The sequence below is a fragment of the Podarcis raffonei genome, chromosome 6 (genome assembly GCF_027172205.1).
Source record: "Podarcis raffonei isolate rPodRaf1 chromosome 6, rPodRaf1.pri, whole genome shotgun sequence".
Lineage (NCBI taxonomy): Eukaryota > Metazoa > Chordata > Lepidosauria > Squamata > Lacertidae > Podarcis > Podarcis raffonei.
In genome coordinates this window covers 23,574,946-23,585,797 of record NC_070607.1, presented here as the reverse complement: position 1 = coordinate 23,585,797, position 10,852 = coordinate 23,574,946, and the positions used below count along the sequence as shown (strand labels likewise).

General features: G+C 42.2%; 1 protein-coding gene across 1 annotated transcript; it reads right to left on the bottom strand.

Annotated features, from left to right (window-relative positions):
• Positions 1–277: 277 nt before the first annotated feature.
• Positions 278–10,581, bottom strand: VCAM1 (vascular cell adhesion molecule 1). The gene is made up of 7 exons (XM_053391619.1): positions 10,229–10,581; positions 8,526–8,801; positions 6,817–7,137; positions 5,174–5,440; positions 4,305–4,571; positions 3,668–4,012; positions 278–2,260 (listed from the first exon to the last, which is right to left on the bottom strand). Exons 1-7 carry the CDS (start codon positions 10,284–10,286, stop codon positions 2,100–2,102), a joined length of 1,695 nt encoding a protein of 564 aa, XP_053247594.1. The 5' UTR covers positions 10,287–10,581; the 3' UTR covers positions 278–2,099.
• Between the last annotated feature and the right edge of the window lie 271 nt (positions 10,582–10,852).

Below are 10,852 nucleotides of genomic sequence, written 5' to 3'. Positions count from 1 at the left end.
TACTAGCTAATTTCCATTGATTGAGAGAGCTGCAGTGCTGAAGTCAGGTGTAGTTAAGCAAACCAAGGTTTACAGCAGAGCTGGGGTACCTTGGGCTCCACAGATGTTACTGAACTACAACTTCCATCCTCCCTAGACATTGGCCATGCTTGCTGGGGCTGATGGGAATTGGAGTCCAACAATATCTGGAAGGCTACAGGTTCCCTGTCCCCGGTTTACAGCAAACAACTAAACAATTCTACGAAATCTCGCAAGGGCCAAAAGAAAACAGCAACCCTTACAAAGCAAGGAAAAGGACATTTATTTACAAAGGTAATAATAACACATAAACTAGCTACAGAACTTCGGCTACGTTGCTGTTTAGCAGAACAACATTTTACAAATGGGAGCGGAGGTAATGTAAACACGAATATTCTATTCACAGGATAAAAAAACTTTGTTGCTACAAACAGATTTAAATAATACTGTGCAAGACGTAAAAGTACCAAGAACATGAAATTGCAGGTGAGGGTGTCAAAAATCTTTTCAGAAGGACATATCATCACTCCACTGGGAATGAATTTCATGAGTGCTATTGTACAAGCTAATTTTTGTAAAATTACAGTTGAGAGCGTCCTTCAAAGTAGACATTAAAAGTCAGTTTTGTTGTTTTGTAGTTAGAATTTAGGGAGACAACAAATGTTTTGAACTCCACTTAATATGAGTGGAGGACGTTCTGCCATGTGATCATAAGCATATTTATTCAGATAAATATGCCCTATGAAGCGTGCATAGGATCGCAGCCTTAGTTTTATTCAGTCATAGAGAATGACGTCACAGAACATGGTCTACACACTACCATGTTGTGACAGTTTTAAACAAGCTTAACTGTTGCAGCTCCCCCCTCCCCAGATTCCTGGCATGGGTGCTGAGGAACATGTTAAGAGTTCCACCTAGTCTTTCTCATAGAACTTTACACTGCTGTAGGTTCGTGAAACTACCAGATTGCATTGCTGAAAATGACGGAAAGGATTGGGTATGTATACAGACACGATGTCACGTTAGTTCAAATGTGTGGTGTGGATCTGCCCAACTGTAAGAAGTACAGTTTATTTCAATGAAAAGATTAAGCGTGTCTTTTAAAATAACCTCCACTGAAATCAGTGGGTCTCTAAAATCCCTAACTTCAATTGGATTAGAGGGGCGGGGAACCCCACACTCTGTAATAATACAAACTCACCAATCTTGCTTTCTGAACCATCCGGCAATTATTCCGCTATATGTGGAAGGAAATGCTTTGGCACAGAACTAATAGGGCCATGGCAAGTTTGGGGATTTCCCCCTCAGATCTGTGACTTTATAAAATATACGCTATTTCTAAGGATGGTCTAATGCTTCCAGGATTTCCTTCTGTGAAGGCAGTTCGAAAGCAAGCGATTGACCTTTTATTAATAGGTAACATCTGCCCCGCAGACAGAGGTGGATTTAGGGGTGCCTGAGTGGTTCAGTTCCACTGGGTGCAGAGCTTTGAGGGCACCACAACTATGATGTAGAATGAAATTATGGTGCTGAAATTTGAAACCCCACAGTCTGCCATTGCCCACAGATCCCTTAACTTAGCTACCAAAAGATGTGAAGCTGTATATATCACATTTTAAAACCTTCAGGTAGGTGGCCATGTTGGTCTGACACAGTCGAAATATATTAAAAAATAATAATAATTGTCCAGTGGCACCTTAGAGACCAACTAAGTTTGTTCTTGGTATAAGCTTTCATGTGCACACACACTTCTTCAGATACCTTGTCCTTCCACTAAGAATCTCAGGACAGCACCCATAGCCCTATCCCCATTTTCTCACTACAACAACCCTGTGAGGTAGGTTAGCTTGAGAGAGTGACTGACCCCAGGAAGCCCAGCAAGATTAACGGCTGCATAGGGACAAACCTGGGTCTCCCCAGTCCTAGCCCAACACACTTAACAACTACACCACGGTGATTCTCACGAAAGTGCGTATTTTTGGTTTATCACATTGAGTTATGATGAGGAAGTTCATCAAAGCAATGCACGACATTATCCGCCTGTTAATCTTGCAGAAAACATGTGGTTGCTCTTGCTCTGTTTATACTTTTGGTTTCAGGGAGTTCACCAGGCTGTAGGATCTGTTGATTTTTGCCTTTCGAAAAATGTAAATCAATAGGGCTGCCATGGGTCCAGCCGCCGTTGCTAACGAAGAAACAGCAATGATCACAGGAGTCAAGTAATCTGGCTCTTCTATTCTCTCTGCAGAAATCAGGGGGAAGATAAAGAAGTTGAGTGAAGTTGAGTTACTACATCAATAGTGCTACCTTAAAGACAATACATCTTCACACAGAGTAGCTAATGTACTGCCCTACAGATGATGTTGGACTACAACTCCCATCATCCCTGACCTTTAGTCATGCTTGCTTTGGCTGATTTGAGTTGTAGTCCAACATCACACAAAGTGTTCCATGTTGGTTAGCTCTGTCCTAACAAAATAATTCCCTTCCCTTCTGAATTTAACATCACTCTTGCTCCCTCCTCCAACTCACTTGTTTGCGTCGTTGTTAGGGATGGAGGAAAAATTCAATTTGGTACACCTTTATAAGTCAAATCCACAAAATTCACACTTTCTGAAACAATATGTTCAATATGACTCCTTCAAAATCCACACCTATCCGAATATTGTGACGTAAATAATATTGACAAAAATGGATAGGCTAGGTCAAAAGTGTGCATAGAAATGAAGGTATTAGTAAAAATAACATACAAAAATGCAAATTGCTTGCAAAAATGTGCACATTAAAAGTGCAATCAAAAACGTGTTTGTTAGGAGAAATTCATGCTAAAATGGTGATGAATTTTCGTGTGGATTTATTTTAAAACACACAAATACACAGATTGCTGCAAAATGTGGAGAACTGAATTTAAGACTGAAAACTGGAGAAACGGAGAGAACCAAAATGGACAGTTTCTTCCACTGCTAGATCTTTTTGAGTAAAGAGACATAATAAAAAACCCAAACTGTTGCTGAAAACATGGTATTTCTGTTTTTCCTCCATTAAATTATTTTCCGTGGTTTAACCTCTTTGTCAATTTTGCTGTACTCTTTTTGGCATGTCTTCAAAACATTTTTTGTTCAGACAAGCACATCCCGACACCTGGATGTTGTTTGGGTATCGTGCTTCATTTTTATTTTTACTATTAGCTTTAATTAACTTTAAATGTTTTAAATTGCTTTTAAATCTATTTTTATTGAGGATCCTAATATTTCTTGTAAACCGCCTAGAGCTTATACTGCAACTAAGTACAGTGGTACTTCTGGATGCGAACGGGATCCGTTCTGGAGCCCCGTTCGCATCCTGAAGGGAACGTAACACGCAACTGCGCATGCACGGGTTGCATTTTGCCGCTTCCGCGCATGCGTGTGATGTCATTTTGAGCGTCTGCGCATGTGCGAGCAGCGAAACCCAGAAGTAACGCGCTCCGTTACTTCTTGGTCACCGTGGAGCGCAACCCGAAAATATTCATCTAGAAGCTACTTCAACCCGAGGTATGACTGTAGTTAGCTCTCTGGCTAACTCAGGTATTGATTGACTACAACTCCCATGATTGCCACATCTCTGGTGTGACGACACAATAGTTGGGGAGGGGCAGTGAATTACTTACCTTTGACTATTTTGTCCTCTTCTGTACTGTTTCCAACATCATCAACTTTCACTGCGTATGTGATTGTATTGTTTCTGGATGTTGTATACGTTGTAAAGATTCTTCCGTTTGTGGTGAGGGAAGTTTCCTTTTCCGGATCGTTCCCTTTGCTGTCAGTCACTTGATGTTGAGTATTATAGGTTGTGCTCTTAATGGCGAAATCTTCCACCTCAGTAACAGTTTCAGTTTGATCTGTTAATGCTGGAGTGGAGGGTGACAATTCTGGAGTGGAGGGTGACAATTCTGAAGCAGTTGGTGACAATTCTGGAGTAGAATGTGACATTTCTGGAGTAGAGGGTGACAAGACTGGAGAAAAAGGGGGATATATTTAGTGGCATTCATAATCAATCCAGATAAAAAGGTTGAGTTACACTGTGCAAATACTGCCAAATCAAGAATCACATACATATCTCAACTTTTCAAATATTTGGCAAACATTTGAGCATTCAGAGCTGGGGAGTATTCCAGCACTAAAAACTGAAGAGAAGGATTTAGCAGGCAAGTTAATTTCATCTCTGCCCTTAACCAAAAGTGAAGAGCACACAATCCGGCCCTAGAAATCAAAGCTGAACTTGTTTCGCTGTAAACCTTTATTTACCTTTAACAATTATTTCCACAGTTCTGCTTTCTTTCCCAGCCACGTTAACTGCTTCACACTCATAAAGTCCCATAGCTTCTGCCTGTACGGCTTTTATGGTTAAAGTAGCACCTTCCAAAATGAGCAGAGAGCCTCCGTTCAAAAGCTGCTTTTTCCAGAAAACCTTTGGGGTGGGACTCCCATAGGTGGAACAAGTCAGAGTTACGTTGTCCCCTTCCTTCACTGTGCTAGAAGGCACAGAGACAATCCTTGTATTCCTTGGTCCATCTAGAAAACAAAATGCCAAAGGAATGCAATTTATCCAAGCCTTGACTAAAGATATGAGATGTGTTCTGCAGATACCCTGGCTGGTCTTAAGACAAACCTCACAACCTTAGCCCCACAGCTGGAATATGGAGATTTGTTTTTTCATTTATCTATTTCAGTTATTTATACCACACTCTTCAAAGCAAAAGCTTTCACGAAGCAGCTTATGCTAACATCAGTGCTATCCAACACATCTGAAGGCAAGAAGAGGGGCGCTTGGTCAGTCTTGACTTGTCTTACAGGGCAAGGGCACTCAGAAATGTAATACCGACACCGTTCTGCCCTGTGAGAAGGCAGAGAGCGGGGCAGGCAGATACAAAATCCACCCTCTTCCAGGGCCAACAGACACCATCTGCCCTGTAAGAAGGAAGAGAGGACTTGGGGAGAGGGCTGTTTGTGTTCGTTTGTGTTTTTATTTTTATCTGCCAGAGAGTCAATCGCAAAACTGGAGAGCTCTAAAACTCAGTTTGGGTGCCTGAGCAGAAAGGCAGCATATAAATTCATTGAGTAAATTACAAATAAATAAAATAGATGCTAAGTATTGCTTATTTATTCAAACTTACATTCCACACTTAGTGTTTCTGCCCTTTTGACTTCCCCAAACTCATTCTCTGCTTCACACTCGTAGTCTCCTGCATCATCAGGAGTCACTCTAGGGATGTGGACGACTCCATCCTTGCTATCAAGGACCACTTTTTCATTGGCTGATTTCCTCCTTATGGTGACCTTGGCAGCAGGGTTGCCCTTTGCAAGGCACTGCAAAGTAACACTTTCTCCTTCCTTAACTGACCCAGCAGGAAGGATGGAGAAGTCTGGAAGTCTGGGGGCATCTACAAGAGGAGAAACAACCACATTGCAAACCTGTCATTAGTGTATATTAAATGTTTTCATTCAGTTCAGTAAGTTTATTGTGCTAGCCAAAAGCTCTGACCATTACATTACAGTGTACAAAATACAAACATAGCAACAATACAACCAACACCAATAATATAAAGGAAAGAAAAATCAGATTAAACATCTGCATCTCCAAAATAGATCATAGCAATATCATCTAACTCTTTCCAGTTTTAATTTTCCTTTTGCAGCCAGTGCCAAAAGATTTACTTCGTATGTCACAAGCATTAGTGTCTCTCAAAAGAAATTGATATGTATGTATTATTGCTTCCATATGGTTTATTTATTTTCTTTACTTATCAAGATGTACTCATCGCTTAATTCTAGTAAAAACCAGCAAGTGGTTTACATTAAACAATGGCCAAATCAAGAGCCAAAATGGGATAGATTTATTATTACAGTAAGATCCGCCCTCTATTGTGTGGGCAGGTAATCCCTCCCCTACCTGGCCTGGTCTCCTTGGCAACGCTTCCCCCAGGTGGGATTGGACGACTGACTGAGGTAGGCGGAGACCTCCAGGTATCCCACCTGAGGGAAGGCAAACCAAGCCTATGCTGTTGGAGCCGCTCCAGATCTAGGGGCTGCACGCGTCCACGCAAAGGGCGCCCCCCGTTTTAAGCGGGGAGCGATCATTACAGTCATACCTCTGCTTACGAACTTCATTCGTTCTGGAGGTCCGTTCTTAACCTGAAACCATTCTTAACCTGAGGTACCACTTTAGCTAATGGGGCCTCCCGCTGTTGCACTGCTGCTGACACACGATTTCTGTTCTCATCCTGAGGTAAAATTCTTAACTACTTCTGGGTTAGCGGAGTCTGTAACCCAAAGTGTTTGTAACCCTAGGGCTTGCCGATCAGAAGGTTGGTTGTTTGAATCCCCGCAATGGGGTGAGCTCCCGTTGCTCGGTCCCTGCTCCTGCCCACCTAGCAGTTCGAAAGCACGTCAAAGTGCAAGTAGATAAATAGGTACCACTCTGGCGGGAAGGTAAACGGCGTTTCCATGCTCTGCTCTGGTTCGCCAGAAGTGGCTTAGTCATGCTGGCCACATAACCCGGAAGCTGTCTGCAGACAAACGCCGGCTCCCTCAGTCTATAGAGCGAGATGAGTGTGCAACCCCAGAGTCATCTGTGACTGGACCTAATGGTCAGGGGTACCTTTACCTTTACAGTGTGTAAAAATGAAAACTAAGTCACATCCACACTGATGATGGTGATGATGATAATGGGATAATTAATCAGTGCTGCACCCTAGGTCTTGATTCTCTCCTGTACATATAATGTATCCCTGAATACCAATTGTCTCAATTTACTTACAGTTAACATGCAGTATTTGTGTTGTTTTCCTCGCCTTGGGCTCAAACTCCATCTCATCAATTGGCAGTTCGGCTCTGCATGTGATTTCTTTCCCATTATCTTCTTCACTGGGAGTAAACGTAATGCTCGCACTTTTCGTCTCGACAGATTTGATAAGGGGTTCTCGGGAAAACTCTGTCATCCGAAGAAACTCCCCTTCGATCTCCAAGTAGATCTCCAGCCGGTCAGCGGGATACACTTTAGGAACACGGCAGGTGATAGTGGCTGGTTCCCCCAGAATCAGCGGCTGGCTGATCTCTATAACAGGATCACTGGGGAATGCTAGAAATAGGACACAGAAGGAGAAAAGGTTACTCAAGAGAGGCTCAAAGTGGAATGTCTGCATGTTGTGCACACACCCTAGATTCAGGTTTCTGGTGTTTTGATCTGCTTCTCAAGTTAAGACCTATCACGGCTGAAGGAAAACTGAAGCAGCAGGTTTTCATATGCAAATTCTTCCCTGACAGAAAGAACTTTCCAAATTCTGCATGTTTGTTGAACAAGTACTCATTCAGCTGCATCTAAATATGAAGGACCCACTTGCTTCCGTGTATTTAGAAAGCAACACGGAAAATTTCTACCATGTGTTTTAAATTATAATGGCTCCATCTGTACAGTGGGACCTTGGTTCTTGAACTTAATCCGTTCCAGGAGTCTGTTCGACACCTGAAACCATTCGAAAACCAAGGCTTGGCTTCCGATTGGCTGCAGCACGTTTGGCTTCCGAAAAAGTTCGCAAACCGGAACACTTACTTCTTGGGTTTTCGACATTCGGGAACCAAGCCATTCGAGTACCAAGGTACCATTGTACTGGGGAATCGTCCCCCCTCACTGACAATATTCAACTGGCAACTCTTCAAGAGCTTGACTGTGCTCTGTTCACCTCCTGCTCCCTTCAATGAGGCTTAAGCAGGTGGATTTCCATGGAGATTTTGTTCAGCACAGCCTATTCAGTATGTTAATGCACGCTGCAGAGAAAGCAGGTAATGGGAAGCTTTTTCTTCCTCTCACACAATACTAGAACTCAGGGCCATCTAATGGGCAACCTCACATATAAATCATTGCAGTGTTGGAAGTGGGAGGTTATTAGAGCAAGGATCATAGAACTGTAGAAGGGATCCTGAGCATCATCTAGTCCAACCCCCTGCAATGCAGGAACATGCAGCTGTCCCATATGGGGTTTGATCCTGCAACCTTGCCGTTATCAGCATCACACTCTAACCAGCTGAGCTATAATGGTAGCAAGGCTCTTTGTGTCCAGATACGGCTGCAGGTCGTAGATCAGCCAAAACTAATAAAAGACACTTCATGCCTCTAAGAGCGACTTCATATACAGCAGTGGGTCCAAAATTGCTTAACTGAACTTTTTTGAGGAGGGGGTGCAGGCCCCTCACCCCAGGAGAATGCTACTCAATTTATTCACACTGTATAAACTGGTGTGCAAGCTCTTTCTGTAATCTGGGTTGTCTTGAGCAAAACAAACAAATCCAGAAACCAGCACAGATCAAATGAGATGCACATGGAGCAATGAACATGTAAAATCCTGGATCTAGACCGTGGGAAAAGCAAGGTGCAACTAAAACAGAGAAAACAAACCGGTGCCAAGGGTTATAGTTATTAGTAGGTTGAAATGTGATTGTTTCAGAGGGTTGTGCAGGAATACTACTTACAGTAAATGTCAATTTGCACCCTCCGTTGTTTCCTGACCTCCCCGCATCTAGTGTTGCAGAGATATTCGTGCTCGTTTTCAAAGCCAACCTTCATCGTTAAGACTGAGTTGCTTCCCTGTTGGCTCACATTTGCACCTAACGGGAAGTCAAGCTGAGTCCTCCAGAAAAAAGTGGGGCGATCACAGCCAGTTGTGTTGCACCATAGCTCCAGGTCTTCACCGATCTGTGCGGCAACTTGGTGGCCGGGCACAATGTCCTCCACCTCAAAAGCTTTAGCTGAAAGAAGAGGGAAAGAAACAGGGTCAATCTCTTTAATTCAGTTAGGCTTTATATTTTCCGCTAATGGCATTCCCCACCATATAGGCAATGTCTAAATCCATCAGATTGTCTATTCTCAACAAGTCAGCTCCAGTCCAGACCCCATTGAATTCAATGGCACATTCTGCCAAGCAAGGACACACAACTGTCTAAGCAAATGCTGTACTGAGTTTCAGATGTCTGGGGTTAAATCTACAGTTGTGACAGTTTATAAACCTATACAAGTTTATGCTTGCTGGCAACCTAAGATCCACCTGTCACCAACTGCTTTGAACAGCCGACAGCAGGTGAATTATTGCCCCAAAGGCCTTGTTTAATTCATTTCACTTGACCTGTTTAATACACAAATTGATTTTGCATACAACTGTAACAGCATTTCTAAAATTGCATGATCTGTACATAAGTACTTGGGCAGGAATTCCAATGTAAAATTACTGGGCTGGGAATATGTCCCATTGAACTCAGCAAGATTTAGGCTGCAATCCTAACCCCACTTTCAATAGGACTTACTTCTGAGTAGACATTCTTAATTCAATTCACTAGGACTTACCTCTGAGTAGGCATTTTTAACAGACATGGCTACCTACTTCAAGTAAGTTTTACTGAATTCAGGGGAAAGAATTTATGCTATTTATGAGTAAACACAGGCAGGATCAGACTGTCAGCACAATCTTATGCATGAAGTCACTAATTCTCAGGAGCAGGGATGGAGGAGAAATTTTGTTCCGTTCACATTTAAAGCTGAAGCAAATTCACGCTTTCCAAAACAAAAATGCATGCAGCTCTCCTTCAAAATTCACACTTACTTGAATTTTGCAATACAGTTCACCGAACAAAAAATTGTATATTTTGTGGGAAAGTGTGCATAATAATTAATATATCGGTGAAAAGAACTTAATTGCTTGCAACAATGCATATGTTAGTTAAAACAGAAATTCACACTAAAATGCAAAATGTGGATAACTGGAAAAATGATAAATAGGGATAACCAAAATGGACTGATCTATCCCTACTCAGAAGTAAGTTCCACTGCAGGTTTTACTCTCAAATAAGGATTAGGACTACCCCCTTATTAAGGGGCCTCTTCTGCACCTAAATAATTTAGATATATCATTGAAATTTCTTCCTTGCACAAGTGATGCTATTTTCTTGAAACCATTCATGTATAAGGTAACAGTTTAAATGTCTCATACTACTAGACTGAGCATGCAATTTTTAAAAACACGCCTCACATTAAACAAACTACAACTGTATCTTTATTTTCTGAAGTGAAGGGCAGGGTGGGTAGGCAAAGCCGAAAGTCTACAGATAGCAGTGTTAGTATATATCTAAAAGCACAGAATTCCCACCTCCTGAAAAATACCAAAGCAAAACACACAACTCACAAGTTAGGACAGCCGTAAGTAAAAGCGCCGTCAACGCTGACAAAGTTCCTCTTGACATTTGGCTGCCTTTCGTCTTGAACCGATTTCGAGAGGGAAAAGGAAACCAGTCTCAAAACCTTGATGCTGCTCCTTCTGAAGTGAAAGCCAAGGCTTTTGAAAGTATTTACTCCGAGAGGGAAAGCAGTGTGAGGAAACTCCATCTCTTTCCTTTTTTATATACAGTGAAGGAGGGGCGGCTGTGGGGAAGGGGTGAGGTGGGCAAGACAAAGTTGGAATTTCCATGCCGGGAAACCCCATAAAGCAAGAGTGAAAAGTGAAACCCCCCTCAGCGAGGAGTGGATTTGGAGTCGCTCCCTTGGGCTTTTCTCCCTCTACTGCTTCCTGAGCTATATTTCGTTTCTCACAAAAAAAACCCTGACAACAGCATGAAAGAAAAGCAAAAGGCTCTCTGTCAAAAAGGGAGTGGGGGGGGGGAGAGAGAGAAAGGAAGAGAAAATAAATTTAAGTGCGGGAGAAAAATGAAAATCTAACAGGAAGGAATTTTATTTATTTTTTCCAATTTTTTTATTAACTTTCAAAATTTCAAAACAAACAAACAGACATACATACATCCTGTTTAAATCT